The sequence below is a fragment of the Panthera tigris genome, chromosome D1, assembly GCF_018350195.1.
Source record: "Panthera tigris isolate Pti1 chromosome D1, P.tigris_Pti1_mat1.1, whole genome shotgun sequence".
NCBI lineage: Eukaryota > Metazoa > Chordata > Mammalia > Carnivora > Felidae > Panthera > Panthera tigris.
The window spans coordinates 57,437,229-57,455,914 of NC_056669.1; the positions used below are offsets into that span (position 1 = coordinate 57,437,229).

General features: G+C 40.3%; 1 protein-coding gene, 1 non-coding gene and 1 pseudogene across 4 annotated transcripts in view; 2 read left to right on the top strand and 1 right to left on the bottom strand.

Annotated features, from left to right (window-relative positions):
* Positions 1-2,058: 2,058 nt before the first annotated feature.
* Positions 2,059-2,131, top strand: TRNAK-CUU. The gene has a single exon. It is a non-coding gene; the product is annotated as a tRNA-Lys (tRNA).
* Positions 2,132-7,135: 5,004 nt separating this feature from the next.
* The window catches only part of PAAF1 (proteasomal ATPase associated factor 1), a 32,987-nt gene continuing 21,436 nt past the window's right edge, over positions 7,136-18,686 (bottom strand). Inside the window, exons 8-12 of one of the 3 annotated variants that reach the window (XM_042957717.1) lie at positions 17,258-17,349; positions 15,262-15,377; positions 13,683-13,765; positions 11,658-11,740; positions 7,136-7,630 (exon numbers count right to left, since the gene is read on the bottom strand). In XM_042957717.1, coding sequence (XP_042813651.1) covers positions 7,553-7,630; positions 11,658-11,740; positions 13,683-13,765; positions 15,262-15,377; positions 17,258-17,349 — 452 coding nt within the window. In that variant the 3' untranslated portion in view covers positions 7,136-7,552. Of the gene's footprint in view, positions 7,631-11,657; positions 11,741-13,682; positions 13,766-15,077; positions 15,134-15,261; positions 15,378-17,257; positions 17,350-18,686 lie in introns of those variants that run through there. The other 2 variants (XM_042957719.1, XM_042957718.1) reach the window with 2 other exon arrangements.
* LOC122231251 lies at positions 8,378-9,203 on the top strand (annotated as a pseudogene).

An 18,686-nucleotide genomic window follows, 5' to 3' on the forward strand; every position in this document is an offset into this window, starting at 1 on the left:
TAAATGACACTGAACCATCTCTTCATGTGTCTGTTGGCCATCTGAATGTCTTCTTTGGAGAAATGTCCATGTCTTCTGCCCAATTTTAATTGGATTATTTGGGGGGGGGGGTTGACTTGTATCATTCTTTATATATTTCAGATACTGTCCCTTTATCAAATACGTCATTTGAAAATATCTTCTCCCATTTAGTAGGTTGCCTTTTAGTTTTGTTGTTTCTTTTGGTTACAATGTTTATAATGAAAGTCCATACTTTATTCACATTTCCTAGTTTTCAACCTTATGTCTTTTTTTCTGTTCCAGGATCCCACCCAGGATACCACGTTACATTTAGCTGTCATGTTTCTTTAGGCTCCTCCTGGCTAAAACTGTTTCTCAAACTTTTCTTGTATTTTGATGACTTTGATAGTTTAAGGAGTACTGCACAGGTATTTTGTACAAAGTCTCTTAATGGGATTTGTTTGATTTTTTTCTTATTCTTTTTTTCTTTTTTTAAGTTTATTTATTTTGAGAGAGAGGGAAAGAGAGAGACAGTGCAAGTGGGGGAGGGGCAGAGAGAAAGGGAGAGAGAATCCCAAGCAGGCTCCACACTGTCAGCATGGAGCCCGATGCAGGGCTCAAACCCACAAACCATTAGATCATGACCTGAGCTGAAACCAAGAGTTGGATGCTTAACTAAGCCACCCGGGCGCCCTAATTTGATATTTTTCTTATGATTAGACTGAGGCTGGGGCTTCTGAAAGGAAGACCACAGAAGTGAAGTGCCATTCTCATCCCATCATATCAAAGGTACCTACTATCAACATGACATCACTGGTCATGCTGACCTTCATCTGCTAAGGTAGTATATATCCGGTTTCTCTCCACTGTAAAGTTACTTTTGTTTGCTCCTTTCTGGATTGTACTCCTTGGAAGGAAGTCATTTCACAGTCTGCCCTTAAAGATTGGGGAATTCTGCTCTAGAGGAGGAGAAAAGGAAGGGATATAGTGTGTCACTGGCCTAGGGAAAGACCACTGGAACAATCGTCCAGCTACAAACCCATGCATATATGAAAACTTTATACATAACACAGCAATCAATACAGATTGGTGCAGAAAACAAAAGGACTGTTAAATAAGTGGTTATGGGACAGTAGGATATCTAAAAGGAAAAAATGACACTACCTTATACCATATACCAAAAAAAAAAAAAAAGGTGGATTAAAGATTTAACAGCAAAATGAACTCTTAGAAGAAAGTATAGGTGAAGATCTTTATGACCCGTACAGAGAGTATTTCTTAAACTAGACACAAAAAGCATAACCAAAAAGGAAAAGATTGCTAGGTTCTACCCCACTAAGAAAAATGGTAAAAAGACAAGCTCCAAAGTGAAAGGGATTTGTACTTTATATTTTCTTTTATTTTCGATTTTTAAAAAATGTTTATTTATTTTTGAGAGAGGGGGGCAGAGGGGCAGGGGGAGAGGGAGACAGAGAATCTGAAGTGGGCTCTGTGCTGACAGCAGAGAGCTGGATGCAGGGCTAGAACTCATGAACTGTGAGATCACAACCTGAGCCAAAGTCAGAAGCTTAACCAACTAAGCAACCCAGATGCCCCTGTATTTTATATTTTAAACAAAGAAACATAAAAGAAAACCTGAAAAGTCACACACACAAAAAGCCCCAAAAGAAAAATGGGCAAAAGGCATAAATAGGCATTTTACAATGAAAAACAAATAGCCAGGAAATATAAAAAGATGGTCAAACAAAAAATGCAAATTAAAGTTCACAATGAGATGCTATTTCACATCTATACTGGCAAACATTTAAAAACTTGACCTCAGGGGCGCCTGGGTGGCTCGGTTGGTTAAGCATCCGACTTCGGCTCAGGTCATGATCTCGTGGTCCGTGAGTTCGAGCCCTGCGTCGGGCTCTGTGCTGACAGCTCAGAGCCTGGAGCCTGTTTCAGATTCTGTGTCTCCCTCTCTCTATGCCCCTCCCCTGTTCATGCTCTGTCTCTCTCTGTCTCAAAATAAATAAACGTTAAAAAAAAAATTTTTTTTTAAAAGACCTCAGTGGTGCCTGGCTGGCTCAGTGGGTAGAGCATGTGACTCTTGATCTCAGGGTTGTGAGTTCAAGCCCCATGTTGGGCATAGAGATGAGATGGGATGGGATGGGATGGGATGGGATGGGATGGGATGGGATGGGATGCGATGCGATGCAATGAAATAAAAATACACACACACACACACACACACACACACACACACACGCACCTTAAAAGAAAATTGAGGGGTGCCTGGGTGGCTCAGTTGGTTAAGTATCAGACTTTGGCTCAGGTCATGATCTCAAGGTTCACAGTTCACGAGTTTTAATGTTTAAATAAACATTAAAAAAATTTAAAAAAAGAGGGAATTTAAAAGAAAATTGAAATAAAATAAAAACTTGACATCAAGAATTGGTGAGTATGTAAAACAAAAAGGAACTCTCAGACACTGCTATTTTGTCAGTGTAAATTAGAATAACCACATCAGAAAACTGTGACATTCCCTTGCAAAGTTGATGCGCATACCCAAATGTTCAGCATTAACAGTGAATACTATACAGCCTTTGTGCAAATAAGTCACACACACAAATACATACCATTTGCATAAATGATGCCACTTATATAATGTTCAAAAACATGAAAAGATAAATATGTTGTTAGGAATACATGTAGTGATTGCTGTGCTGGAGCTGGTTGTAACAGCTTGGAACAAAGTGGCAAATGCTATCAGGGCTATTTTTTTCCTTCTGGTGAGCTAGTTAAACATTAACAAGTACATGCATAGTAGTGAGTAAGTAAAATAATAAATAAAAGCAAGAGAATACTAAACAGAGAGGGGCACACAGGGGCAACATTCCTTCAATAAAGAATATTCCTTTTTTTTTTTTTTAACATGTTTTATTTATTTTTGAGAGAGAGAGAGAGAAAGAGAAACAAAGTATGAGCAGGGGAGGGGCAGAGAGAGAGGGAGACACAGAATGGGAAGCAGGCTCCAGGTTCTGAGCTGTCAGCACAGAGCCTGATTCGGGGCTCAAACTCATGAACCATATCATGACCTGAGCTGAAGTCGGACACTTAACCAGCTGAGCCACCCAGGCGCCCCTTTAAACTGATTTCTTAGCCACAGTTGCCTCTTTGTAAAGTAAAAATATGGCATTATTTTTTATTTTTTGCATTTCTGAGCTTTCTTGTGGATTTTAATTTCTATTTATTTAACCACTGAAGTTGAGCATCTTTTCATGTGATTGGCCATATTTTACTCTTATTACCAGAAAAAAAGATGTTATTAAAAATTAAACCCAGAGGGTTGGGTGAGAACCTTGCTCAGCCTGGGACTGGCTGAGGTGAATGCAGGGAGTGACTCCATGTAAGGGGCACCAAGTGTGCAGGGGCTGGAGTGAAAGGGGAGGTGGTTTGTGTAGTTGTCAGATTGGTTACTCACAGAAGTATTGAGCAAATAAGTGAAGTATTGAGGATTATGAGAGCCAAGTTTCTCACTTTTGGAGGAAGGAGGTATGTATGCAGACTAGAATAATCCCAGTGGAGTTGGACTGGAATTGGGAGACATCAATGTGAACTCATGAACTTTAGTGTATATCTAGAATGCTGGATGTAGAAATATAGACATATATGTACTGTCCACTGGTAGGGACTAGAAGCAATACCCCCAAAACAAAGAATATCCATATAGTGCCCAGACTTGATTTCCAAATCCATTCTCCACTAAAAAGAACTGAAGCCATCTAGACAAATGACTGATTCCAGGACTGGGGTGGGGAAATATAAGATGAAGCTTGAATATCTTGTAGTATCAGAAAATATGGAAGTGCTAAAAGACAGATAGAAACATGTCAAAAGGACATAGGATCCAGCTTGAAGGAGCTACCACTGGCTCAGCTGGGACAATTTAACCACCACAAGAAATCATAGTAATAATGGATTATAATCCATAGAATAAAATATGAATCTATGTGTAGTCCACACTAATAGATCTATGATGAATGAGTGAATTAGTAATTAAATAAGTGGGGAAAAAAGGAAAGCTCTGCTTTATAGTAGAAAGCAAATTATAAATGAAAAAGAATGATGAAATTATAAAATCACCTTTTGGCAATTGTAGTAGGAATAACTGGCTCAGACAGAAATCAACAAATGCTGAAACTAAATGATGCAAGTTGTATGAGGAATAGGATATTTATAGTCTCAATGTAGCTCTCCACAAAATACTAACTTTGCCATGGACAAACCTGGTAGACACCATTTTAACCAACTGATTATAATAAAAAAGATGGACAAACCAAGTGTCGGCAGTATTGGCAAGGAAGTGGAGAAAATAAGAACCTGTATACACCACTGCTGAGAACGTAAAATGGTGCAGCCACTTGGAAAACAGGTGGCGGTCTTAAAATGCTAAACATAGAGTTACTATATCCTTGCAATTTTTCTGAAGGTGTGAAATTACTTCAAAGTGAAAAGTAAATTAGAAAAAAATGTATCCACAAAGAGACGTGTTCAAGAAAAAGAAACCTTTACGGGGTACCCGGGTGGCTCAGTTGGTTAAGCATCCAACTCTTGATCGCGGTTCAGGTCATGATTTCATGGTTTGTGGGACCAAGTCCAGCACTGGGCTCTGCATGGAAAGTGCAGAGCCTGCTTGGGATTCTCTCTCTCCCTCTCTCTGTCCTTCCCCAATTGCACTGTCTCTCTCTCTCTCAAAGTAAATAAATAAAATTTTAAAAAAGAAAAAAGAAAAAGAAACCTTTACTTTGCAAGGCTATTGTGAAGACTGTGCCTGGCACCGAATATACGCTCGGTAGCTGATGCCACTGACAGCTTTCCAGATCTCAGAAAGAGGCACTTCTCACAGTTAGTCACAAGGGGGCATCTGAAAGCCAGGAAACAAGATGGAGCTTCCCTGGGCCATCACAGCTGCAGAAGGGAGTTGTCCATCCTTCCTTACCCAGAATGCACTCTTCAACCCAAAAGGGGAAAAAAAAAAAAAAAAAAAAAGCTTTGTCTGCTGCATACTGGGGATATTCCATTCAGAGAAGACAAGGCTTTTGGCACCTGAGAGCTGGCCTCTGCTCTTTCTGTTTGAATCTGGATTTTAGGGCAGCTATCAAGGATCGCTGCATCCATCACAACCAGGATATCAACTCTGGAGACCTATGAAAAGGGGCTTATGGATGTGATGGCAGTGGAAAAGAGTGAATCTTGGAACAGGAACTCAGACACACCTGCTATGTGAACTCAGCCATATCCTCCCTCATCCTGTCTTCTTCATCTGACTTCTTAGAGGTTCCCTTTGAACTTCTTTGGATCCAATGTTTCTGAGCTCCGGAACAGGTCCCTTTGGGTCTACCTGACCTTATCACAAATCACTCCTTAAATGAAACTGGTCTAGTCCCAGAGGTCTTGTGACCATGTGGTATAGTAGAAGGAGCACAGGCCTTGGAGACAGACCAAGCAAGGTCCAAAACAAGGGTTTGGTACTTAATTTTTCTTTATTTCTTTTTTTAAAATGCTTGTTTATTTTTGAGAGAGAGAGACAGAATGTGAGTGAGGAAGGGGCAGAGAGAGAGAGGGAGACAAAGAATCCAAAGCAGGCTCCAAGCTTCAAGCTGTCAGCACAGAGCCCAACGCAGGGCTTGAATTCAAGAACTGTGAGATCATGACCTGAGCTGAAGCTGGACACTTAACTGACTGAGCCACCCAGGTGCCCCAGTACTTAATTTCTTGACTCTCAGTTTCCTTGTCTATAAAAAAAAAAAAAAAATACCATTTCCTTTTTAAGAGTGTTATGAGGATTAAATATATAAATATAGTCCCCAAAATAGAGTAGATACCCAATTATACTCAACAAATAACAGTATTTTATCTTCACAATTTAGGCATACACAACAGGTAGAAAAAAATGGATTTAAAGATAAAACATGTTCAAGTTCCTGTTCTCTATGACTCTTGGCAAATCAATTCATCGGAGTCTCACTACCTTCATGTCATAGTGAAGTTATAAAGATTACATGCTGTGAGCCATACTATTATTCCAGCCAGGAATTGGCTTTTTCCCCTTAAATAAATCCAGATCTTAGCCTACACTGCCCAGCTCAAGTGTCTCTCTTTTTTTTTTTTTTTAATTTTTTTTAACATTTATTGATTTTTGAGACAGAGAGAGACAGAGCATGAACGGGGGAGGGTCAGAGAGAGGGAGACACAGAATCGGAAACAGGCTCCAGGCTCCGAGCTGTCAGCACAGAGCCCGACTCGGGGCTTGAATTCACGGACCGCGAGATTATGACCTGAGCCAAAGTCGGCCGCTTAACCGACTGAGCCACCCAGGCGCCCCAAGTGTCTAATTTCTAAAGCGTAAATGATAAGGTATTCATACTCTGGAAAGTGTTAAAAAGTACAAAGGTCTAAATGTACTAAGTTAAAAAGAACTCAGAGATTCTAAGTGAAAATAAAACATGGAATATATACATTATGACTCCATTTTTATATTTAGGAAAAAAATAAAAAGAGGTGACCATGTTATACCCTTGCTTAAAACTTTTCCATGGGCTTCTCGTGAACCAAATGAAATTAAAGCTTCTTACCTGGCACTCAAGCCCTTTCAATCTGGGTCCTGTCAACCTCTGCAGCCTCATCTCCTAAAGACCAGCCTCACCATCCTATGAGCACCGTGTTCCAGCTATGCCTAAAGTGCCCTTCACTATCTCTTCCTCTACGTTCCAAACTTTAGCATGCATCAGAATCACCTGGCTGGCTCTACCCACAGAATTTCTGATTTAGGGCCGAGGTGGGGCTTAGGAATTTCTATTTCTAACATACTTCCAGATGATACGGATGCAGCTGTTCCAGGGACCACACTTGGACAGCCACTGCCTTTACAATGATAGGATTCAACTTTTATCACCTGTATTTGGGATGATCAACCATGTCAGTTTGCCTAGGACTGAAAGTCACATGTAGCAGAAAATCCCTGCCCAAACTGAGACAGTTTCCCTACCTGTGTAAGAATCTTTCCCAGATTGCTGCTTATAGGATATTTACTGCTAACAAGCAGTCTTTCTCTATGGCAAGGTCCACAGGAAGTGCCCAAGACAGGTACTCAATCAACTTGAATGACTCTCTACTGGAGAAAGAATATTTAACCAAGTTTTTCAAATTCAGACTCCTTCAAACACATTCTCTTTATTTCCTTCAGAGAACAGGCTTTAGTCCTCTGGTCACTGTAAACAATTAACACAAATGGTGTTAAGAGCAAACTGTAAGCATCCATACCCTTGCCCTGTGTTGTTGGGGGTGAGTTTATATATGGAGCATATGTGAGCTTCTTACTTAGTTCACAGTTGGTTTTATCATGGAATGATATTCCATATTCCATGGGCCAATGTAGCTGACTTTCTGTGACTTCCCAAGGGTGCCCAAGACAATAAAGGTCCATGGTCCTTGAGAAGGACTGATTATTCTCTTTGTCAACTAGGGCCAATCGTTTTCATTAACTGGGACTCCTCTTTCCAAGGAGTCAGAGGTCAGAGAGCTGATAGCGTCGCACAAGACCATCTCGACAGCATGTGTAGATCTGCTTCTCCCATGTGGCTACCTGGAACACAAGAGTTCACAGCTCAGAAGAAGCCTGGGATTCTTCCATTTCAAAAACAAAGAACCCTGGGGCACCTGGGTGGCTCAGTCGGTTGAGCATCCGACCTCGGCTCGGGTCATGATCTCGCAGTTCGTGAGTTTGAGCCCCGCGTCGGGCTCTGTGCTAACAGCTCAAAACCTGGGGCCTGCTTCGGATTCTGTGTCTCCCTCTCTCTGACCCTTCCACGCTCGTGCTCTGTCTCTCTCAAAGATAAATAAACGTTAAAAAAAAAATTTTTTTTTAAACTTATTAAAAAATAAAGAGCCCTGTCATTGACCCCCTTTAGTACAAGTGAGTCTAAGAAGCTCTACCAACTCCAAAGACAAGAGGAGAATTATATCCATGATAGGTATTTTAAAAATAGCTGGTGAAGGTTCAGGGTACTTATGACTACAGAACAGAGAAATGAATTATCCAAGTAGAGAGCAAACCTATTAGTGTGGTACATATTTGAGGGCAGAGGGTCTGTACCTGGGAAAGGAGATGATCCATAGGTGGGCCAGGGTATCCCTGAACCTTGTACAACTATATTCAAAGAAGTTCTCAATATGTGTCTGAGGAGGAGTGAGGCACTGCTGGGGCTGTGCAGTGGTACTGGGGGCTATGGTGAGTACCGCTCAGGCTGTGCAGCTCCCAGTGGGGAGGCTCGGCTGCCCCTGCCACCTCGCTTGGTGTGCGCATGGTGCCAGTAGGCTGCCGGCACCACGGATGGGCCAGTGCAGCATCATCTCCTCCAAGATTTCGGAGCTGCTCATCCTCCTCCAGGACTGGTGTTTCTCAGCCTCATCTTCAGGCGGAGCTGGCATTTTGCACTATGTGGAAGCCCATGTCTTCATCACTTATGATGACTCTGACCACTACTTTGCAGATGTATATCCTCTCTTCCCTGCTGCAGTGATCACAGCTGTGGAGCCCGACTTTTCATTTGTGGGCTGATTGGCTGCTGTGCCACAATCTAGGAAAGCTGCTGCAGACTTGCCATGTCTGTCATCATCCTACTCTTGGTTTTTGTCATAGCAGTTGTAGCAGTTTCGGGATACGATTACAGAGCTAAGGTGGAAAGTGAGGTTGATCACAGCATTCAGTGGAATCCTACAATGGAACCAACCAATCATACTGGAGAAATAGAGACTGGTACAAATAAACCAAAAGACAGCCAGCAGCTATAACGGCAGGCGGCCCACTCCTCCAACCTCCATGCTGAGGGATGTGAGGCTCCTGTTGTGAAAAGGCTGCAAGAAATCATGGTGCATGTTATCTGGGCAGTGCTGGCACTTCCAGCGATTCAGCTGTTAGGCAGGCTGTGTGCACGCATCATATTGTGCAGGAGTAGAGATCTGGCTTATGAGGTCCTCGTCACTGGTGGAATTATGCACAGCAGAAATCGCAAGCCTGAGCTTTTAGTCTTATTTTTCGGATTTGGAAGGTGAATCAAGCAGGTCTACTGCTGTTGGCCTCCTGTGTTCATTTAGTTAAACCACACGTAACACAGGTGTTGGGACACAGAAGCTTGGTTCTTCGTATGCCGACCTATGACTTTCTTTTCCCTTGTTCTATCTGACTCTCCACGTTCTTACATTTAAGGTTTTAAAAAATTTGTTTATCTTGAGAGAGAGAGAGCATGTTGGCACACGTGCCTGTAAGCAGGGGAGGGGCAGAGAGAGAGAGGAGAGAGAGAATCCCAAGCAGACTCTGAGCTGACAGCATGGAGCCCCAAGTGGGGCTCAATCCCACAAACAATGAGATCATGACCTGAGCTGAAATCAAGAGTTGGATGATTGGGGCGCCTGGGTGGCTCAGTTGGTTAAGCATCCAAATTTGGCTCAGGTCATGATCTCAGGTTTGTGAGCCTGAGCCCCGCATTAGGTGAGCTGGAGCCCCACTTCAGGCTCTGCACTCTCACTCTCTCTCTCTCTCTCTCTGCCCCCTCATGGGTTCTCTCTCTCTTCCTCTATCTCTGCCCCTTGCTCACTCACGGTCTCTCGCTCAAAAATAACAAAATATATAAAATAAAATAGACACTTAACTGTCTGAGCCACCCAGGTGCCCCCCACATCCCTAAGTTTTTAAGTACAACACTGAAGGTTCTAATTTCAGAATCATTTGTGAGCTGAACAGTATGGGAAAATTAAAGGAGGACCTGGGCCTTATGTATTTTTTAGAAAGAAAGAGAATGTGAGTGGGAGAGGGGCAGAGGGGAAGAGAGAGAATCTTAAGCAAGCTCCACACTCTGCATGGAGCCCGATGCAGGGCTCAATCCCACGACCTGAGCCAAAATCAAGAGTCAGATGTTCAACTGACTAAGCCACCCAGGTGCCCCCAGCGTCCTTTTAAAACAACATATATTGTAGTCCAATAAAACAGCAACTGTACAAAATGGCTAAACTAGATTTTAGAATCATACAGTGTGTATCTTGATTCATCTTCAAAATCAGACTAAGCTTTGAAACCAGTGTTTATTAATGAAAACTGGCCTTATAGGAGGAGCATAACATATGTGCTCTTTTAAAACAACGTGTGTGTCTTTTTTGTTGTATAACTGAGTCCACTCATCATAAATCTAAACTCATTAGGATTAATGTACCCATGCAGACTAGCAAAATAGTTCGTAGATGGGATCTCAGTTGTAAATAGAAAAATATAATCCAAGATGTATCACCCTTCAAAAAAAAAAGGAGCCTGAAACTCAAAGGTCAAGAACCACTAATTTAGTGGAAATAGCAAGAATTCTGGAGGGAACTTAATCTCAGATTTGCAGATCCATAGCTACAGGACCTAAGGCAACTTTTCAACTACTCTGAATCTCACTTTTCTCACTTGTATGGTATGTTAAATCACAATATAGAACACTACATAGAAATTTTTAAATATGAAGCAGATCTAGGGGCGCTTGGGAGGCCCAGCTGGCCAAATGTCCAACTTCAGCCCAGGTCATGATCTTACATTTCATGAGTTTGAGCCCCGCATTGGGCTCTGTGCTGACAGCTCAGAGCCCGGAGCCTGCTTTGGATTCTGTGTCTCCCTCTCTCTCTGCCCCCATTCTGCTCATGCTCTGTTTCTCTCTCAAAAATAAATAATAAAACATTAAAAAAAAAAATGAAGTGGATCTATACGCACTTATCTGAAAAGAGCTCCAAGATGTTAAGTAAAAAAAAAAGTTACAGAACAATACATATAGAATGATCCCAATTATGTACAAACTAAAAATAAAACTGTATTATTTACATAAATACATAAACACAAGATGTAAGTACAGATTGTCCAAAAATAGTCTGAAAGATACATGCCGAACTATTAATGCTACTTACTTCTGGAAAGAAGAGCGAAAACTAAAAAGTTCTTATAAGGGACTTTTAAGTCTGTATAATTTTGTACTGTTTGAACTTTTACAGGTATGTATTAACTGTATAAAAACAAGAGAAATCATAATACCTATACTTTAAGAATAATAGCAACAAAACAAGATGATACACGTAAAACATCCAAACATCCAGCAGAATGTCTGGTCAATAGATATTTCCCCTTTTGTTTTTCTCTTTCCGCTCTAATCAAATGAGTGAACTTTATTATTTCTTTAAAAAACAATTTTTTTAACGTTTATTTATTATTGAGAAACAGAGAGAGACAGAGCATGAGCATGGGAGGGGCAGAGAGAGGAGGAAACACAGAATCCAAAGCAGGCTCCAGGCTCTGAGCTGTCAGCACAGAGCCCGAAATGGGGCTCCAACTCACAAAATGCAACATCATGACCTTAGCCGAAGTCAGACACTTAACCAACTGAGTCGCCCAGGTGCCCCTCAAATGAGTGAACTTTAAATAATAATAATGACAGTTAATATTTATAGATGTAAAACCACTTCTGACTCAAAACTCTTTCTGTGTTCTATCTCACCCCTAAGTATTTTATCATCCTGAATGCCCACCAAGTAGCTGGATTCAATCCCCTCACAAGCCTTAGATCCCAGGTGAGAATCACCCAGGCCTGTACCTTGTACACAGGGTCACAGTCAGCCCCAGTGAGCTCAATGAGATAGTCTAGGTCTTGCTGGACAATGAAACAGCTTCCATCACCTAAAAGGCAAAAGAAAAAATCAGATAACTGAAGAGAAAGCTGCATGCAAAGGAGTTTAAGCTCCAGTATTTTAGTTTATTTCTGTACATCACTAGCCGAAAGAAGATTGTCCCAAGACTGAGAATGGCAAATAGATCTCATTATATGGGTCAAATATGAGGACCTACAGTGGTTGCCTAGAATGCTGAGCTAGAGGATTTGAAGGCCAAGTGCAAGCTCAGTGGGAAAAAGGGCCGTCTTTGATTAGCAATACCTGCCAAAGGCACAGAGCAAGCAACTGCAGGGTTATATGTCTGATTACAAACTTATCCTAGACAAGGATTTTTTAACAGAGAATTTGTCTACACAAATATTTTAAGAAAAATCTGTGCTCCCAAATTATTCTTCAATCTATAAATTTGACCACATAAAACTAGGCAAAGGAGCAAAGTTGTTATAACAAGAAAATAAAAGCATATCTAATTTTTAAACTTAATTTTCTCAAAAGAATGTGGACAAATGAGACTTGAGATGATCTATAAACTGCTGAATGAGGTCATTTTTGTTGTTGTTTTTTTTTTTTTTACTTAATATAAAAATAGTACATGCTAATTGAAGAAAACTTTAAAAATGAAACAGAAGTAAAAAAAAAATCACCCATAATCTACCAAAGATAATCATTGCTAATATTTTAATGTTATTTTCCAATCTTTTCTGTGAAAATTTTTATTTTACATGGTTGAGAGCATATTGCATAAAAGAATACCTTTATGCATGAAGTTTTTCTGAGCCACACTGTGACTTTGTATAGAACCCGGGAAAAAATTTTTTTGATTTAATTAACCTTTTCAAGCTTTTTAAAATTTGAAAAACTGCTGTCCAAAACTATATGTTAATCAATTTTATTTTAAGTTATTTGTTAATCAATCTATATCCCAACCAACAGCATACAGGAGACTGTATCCTTTCTTATGTTATTATTATAAATCATCTTTTTAATAAAAGAATTATCTTTTAGAGATAAATATTGACAGGTGAAATAATACAATGTCTGTGATATGTTTCAAAATATATTAAGGGTTGGAGATTGTATGGGAATGGGCAAAACAAGATGAAACAGGAATAGCCATAAATTGGTAATAGTTGAAGCTGGATAATCAGGTTCATTATTCTATTCCCTCTACCTTAGTATCTGTTTGACAATTTCTATAATAAAAATTGTTTAATCTGGCAGGAGATTCTAATAACTTTCTTTTATTAGCCTTAGTTTTGTCATCTGAAAACAGAGTTATATTATGATGAATAAGGTATAGTCATTACTCTCAAGGAACCTGGACTAGAGGGGGATATAGACAATTATAATGTAGAGTGATAAACACTATATGATAAACAAAGTATGCCAAAGAATGGTGGAGGACCATGCCCCTAACCCTGCCATAGACCAGGCATTTAAACCAATATTTATTTATTAAAAAATTTTTTTTAATGTTTATTCATTTTTGAGACACAGACAAAAAGACAGAGCATGAGCAGGGGAAGGGCAGAGACAGAGGGAGACACAGAATCTGAAGCAGGCTCCAGGCTCTGAGCTGTTAGCACAGAGTTCGATATGGGGCTTGAACCCACAAACTGTGAGATCATGACCTGAGCCGAAACTGGACACTTAACCGACCAAGTCACCCAAGTGCCCCTATTTATTTATTTTTTAAATGTTTATTTATTTTGGGAGAGAGAGAGAGAGTATGCATGAGTGGGGTAAGGGCAGAGAGAGAGAGAGAATCCCAAGCAGGCTCCATGCTGTCAGCGCAGAGCCCAATGTGGGGCTGGATCCCACAAACCATGGTATCTTGACCTGAGCCAAAATCGAGAGTCAGGCATTCAACTGAGGGAGCCACCCAAGTGCCCCTAAATCCATGTTTAAATGAACTACAGGAAACTCTCTCATCTGGCTACTGGACCCACCTTGACTAGCAATGAATCCATCTCTGAAACTTAGCAGGGACAGAACCGGTGCTCCTGACCTGTGGATGACTTGTACTGGAACCCTAGGATTCAAAAAAAGGGGCGATTGCACTTTCTTTCTTCAAAAGCAATGCTTGACAGTATTCAACATATAGTACTAACCATACAAAAGCAAACAGGACAAATGTGGACAGAGATTAAACATTCACACAGTTTCTTTCTTGGTAAGATCCTTAAAGGTCATCCATGCAAAACTGCCTTGAAGCGAATCTAAATATGTCACTAACTAAACAAGTCATTGAGCCAAATGAACTAAGCCACCACCAATAACTCCAGTTTTTAGGGGAGCCCTGATAAGAGTTTAAGACAACAATGTTAACAACATGTTAATTATTTTGCTTATAGACAGAATTAAGACAATTGCAAAATATTAAAAATGTCAGGACTCTTTAAAATGAAAGACAAAGGTGAGAATCAATTTAATATATATGTAAGGCTGATTTTCTAATAATGATCAGAGATTCCCTATCTCCACAGGGCAAAAACAAGTAAAAAAGTAAAGTAACTTAAATTATGGGAGAAAAGGTATAAGGTGATCACTCCTTCGTTGGAATTTCTTCACTACTCTTGGAATAAAGTCCAAACTCCTCTGGATGGCTTGCAAGTTCTTTCTAAACAAACTCCTGCTTTCCTGTCTGGCATCACTCCTCCCTCCTACCCAGTCTGTATCATACATATTTGTCATATTTTAGAGATCCCTAAAAGTGCCATACGTGTCTTCACTCTGCTCTATATGTTATTCTATCAAGGCAGGCCCCTTCTTCTTTATTTGTTAACTTCCTACTGGACAAAATCCAATAAAATCCTCATTTCCTTGGAGAAGAGGTGCTTTCTCAAATTCCTGTGTAGAGCACTGATCACACCTGCATCGCAACAGTCTTTTACCTGCCCATTTTTACTGTCAGACTCCAACTGCCTCAAAGGCAGAGTCTGTATCTTTTATTTCTGTTTTTCAGTGCCCACAAAAGCCATTCATTTAATGTCAACTGAACAAAGAAAAGAAATGAAAGGAAGAAAGGACAGAAATTGGAGAAACTGTTAAATCCCGGGGCAGAGGGGTTGCTTGATTTTCTCTGGGTATCTGTAAGACCAGAATAAGGCCTGTTTCAGACGGGTTATGATCCAAGCTAAACAAAGAAACACAGCTGGCTTGCATGAACTAAAAATGATCAATCTTAGGCCAACCCAGATTTAATACCACTGAGAAAAATACTGAGCTCCTTAAAATTACAAGTTCTACACAATCATTTAAGTGAAATGTTAGTTCATTATTTAAGCTTAGATTCCACAGTAATCACTACAATAGAACAATCATGACAGCATGAATCAAATTACCTTTTAATATGATTCCAGGAATAATAAGAACAATCAGACAACTCAAACCGGAAAACCTTTATAAATGGAAAAATACACCCTTGATTCAACAGTCATCTCCATGCTATCCTAAATCAATGTTAAAGCTAATAAAAATTTCCACTCTGTAAGAAGACCTGCATCATGCAAATGAGTGGTGACTCACCTCGGACTCCTCACGTCCAGCTGATAAATGTTTCCATCTTGTGTCCCAGCCAATAACAAGAAGCCAGAGAGAAAAGTGCAGCAGTTGAAGGCATCTGAGCCAACAAAGAGGAACACCTGGGAACAAGCAGGAGCCAAAACTGCTGTTTAAAGATTAATTTGTTTTCAGGAATAAACAGCCACCAAAAAAAGAAAATTCTCCTATTTTTAGAGAAATTTTCTTTCTTCTCCCTTTTAACATTCTCGATCTAAATTCACCAACAATGGAGGAGGAACAACTCTCGTGATTTCAGGAACCTGAGGCTCCCTGAGTACTTCAGCAGTTTATGTAATACCATACCCTAAGGTGGCAGTTTTCAAACTATTACCCCTCAATACATTGACTCATAGGATCCTCAATACCCCAAATCCTTCTTCTCCTGCTTTTCATTAGAACCTTCCATTTGAGAAACACTTGAAATTCACACATTTAAATTTTGCTTCGTGACACTTCTAACAACCTTTTGAAGGGAGACACTATGTAGGAAAAGAAACAAGCTTAAATGAAGTGGCAACTTAAAGAATTACAGGGGCACGCGGGTGGCTCAGTTGGTTGGGTGTCCGATTCTTGGTTTTGGCTCAGGTCATGGTCTCACATTTGTGGGATCGAGCCCCGTGTTGGGCTCAGCACTGGGCATGGAGACTGCTTGAGATTCTCTCTCTCCCTATCTGCCCCTCCCCTGCTCACTCACTCACTCACTCTCTCTCTCAAAAAAATGCTAAAAAATAAAAATAAAAAATAAAAAATTATAATTCTCCCCATGTGCCTGAAAAAAGAAATTAAAAGATTTTTATGTATTCTGTACTATTAGTTCAATGTGATCATTTCTCCTTCAAATGTTCTAAAAAGGAAAGAAAGAAACAAACCCAGCCAAGCAAACAAAACCTGTGATTTCTCATTGGAAGGAAAAGTCAACATGGAAATTCAGAGTGTAAAAGCAATATGATAAAAAAGAGTGATGTTGCAAAAGCAATATGATAAAAAAGAGTGATGTTCCTGGAACGTCATTTCGGAAAATGGAAACATCACTAGCACAATGAAGTAATGAGAAGAAATGAAATACAAAACCTGGGGGTGTCTGGGTGGCTCAGTCAGTTAGGTGTCTGACTTTGGCTCAGGTCTTGATCTCATGGTTCTTGAGTTCGAGCCCTGCATTAGGCTCTGTACCAACAGCTCTGAGCCTGGAGACCGCTTCTCTCTCTCTGCGACACCCCCCCCCACAACCCCGCCACGCTCTGTTTCTTTTTCTCAAAAATAAATAAACATTAAAAAAAAAAAAAAAAAAAAAAACCTGTGGCCAAACCAAATCATTAAAGTTGTTTGGGTGATGTTGATAGGAACTGGAAAGAAACTTTAAAAGTTGAATCCCAGGGAACTCAGAGCTTAATGAAGAGCAGTCTTGCCCAGCAAAACCTCAGAGCCTGAAGGAAGAAAACTAAACTAATTCTTCCATGAAAGACATTCTGGCCATTAATTGATCAAAAGCCCTGAACGTATGAGTCCTTTACTCAGAATTTCTTCACATTACTTTGGACACAGAAGGGAATCTACACAACCTCATCATTTTATATATAGCATACTAAGGCCCAGAGAGAAAGTGACTAAACAAAGCTCACAATGCAGTAGAGCATTTAATCTAGGGTTATCACAGAACCCTAGAAGGTGAGTACTACTATGCCTAGTTTGGTGACAAGGAACTAGTTTGGTGACAAGGAAACTGAGGCTCAGTTAAGTAACCTGTTCAATGTCACAGCCATTGTGGAGGAGCTACGATGTGAATGTTGCCCTTAACCCAAAACCTCTGTTCTTAATCATTACACTTTACTGTTCCTTACTCCTGCAGCTTCCTCAAAAGGTGAACACAGGGAGCAAACAGAAATGTTTCCAAAACAGCCTTTCAAAAATCAGAGTGACCCAGGTTGCGCCAGAGTTCAAAAGTCTTAGAGGAACCACTTGCCGGCTGCCTGCTCTGCAGTCCCAAGCACTGAAGTTTCTTATCTTCCCGTGCCAACAGCAGCATTTTCGACTCTGTTCCAACCTCCCGTTCACCTGCATGACAGATGAGCCAAGTTAACAGTGGGCAAAGCTGATCAGCTGGCTGTGCCCAGAAAGCAGATACTGATGGCTGTCTACTGAATTACTGTTAGTGATTAACTTACTAACTTAAAAAAACAATTATGTTCTGTATCTGGACTTTTGATATTGTTTATATGACTGTACACATATGTCAAAATTCACAGAACTGACATTTTAAAAAGAGTGACTTTTGGGGTGCCTGGCTGGCTCAGTCAGTAGCGCATGCAACTCTTGATCTTGGCGTTATAAGTTGGAGCCCCATGTTGGGGGTAGAGGTTACTTAATAAATAAATAAGTTAATCTGAACAAAATAGTCTCTGCCCTCAAGGCTCTTATGGTCTGTAGTCAATGAAATTTATTCATTCACTAAACAAATCTTTATTGAGGGTCTACTACATATCAGACACTATCCTAGTAATATACAAATAGCATACACAAATAATAACATAGTAACAGTAATATATAAACAGACAAGGTCCTTACTCTCAAGAATTCTAGTGGAAAGAGGAAATAGTGGAGTAGGTAAATAAACAAATAGGATACTTTCAGACAGTGATGAGTTCCACAAAGGAAACAAAACAGAAAAGTATGATCAAAAGTGAGTAGACAGTGGAAGGAGAGTGAGGAAGGTAACTTTAAATTTAAACTTCAACTTTAAAAAAACTCCAGGGAGGCCATTTTTCAACTGAGACCTGAATGGTAACCAAAAGGTAGTCATGCAAAGAACTTTTGGAAGTACATTCCAGACTAAGGGAAGAACAAGGCAGAGACCAAGAGGCTGGCAAAGTTTGTAGTGATGAAAGAACAGACAGAAGGCCTGTGGCTGGAACGTGGTGGGTCTGGCAGAGGGCAGTATGACATGAGGCTAGAGAGGAACGAGGAGGTTAGAAAGTGTAAGGGTTTGTGATAAGCCAAAGAAGGGGCTAGGATTATAATATATGTATAAAAGGAGGCTACTGGAGGAGAGTAGGAACAAAGGAGAGAGACATAACTTATGTTTTTTTAAATGACCACAAAAGTTGCTCTCAGGATAATGGATTACAGGAGACGAGTACAGGCAACAGATGATGACAGACCAGAACACGATGCTAGGAGGAAGGGAGAAGAAGAGGGCAGGTGGAAAAATCAGAAACAATCTGTATACTGTAGGTAGAGATGACAGAGTCTGCTAACATAGGACATGAGAAAAGGTGGGATGGATTGTGGATGATCATTCAAATAGGTAGATGGTAGTGCCATTTACTGAGACGGGACAAAATACAGATTTGGGGTGGAGGGAAATAAAATATTCCATGCTAGGTAAGGTTAAG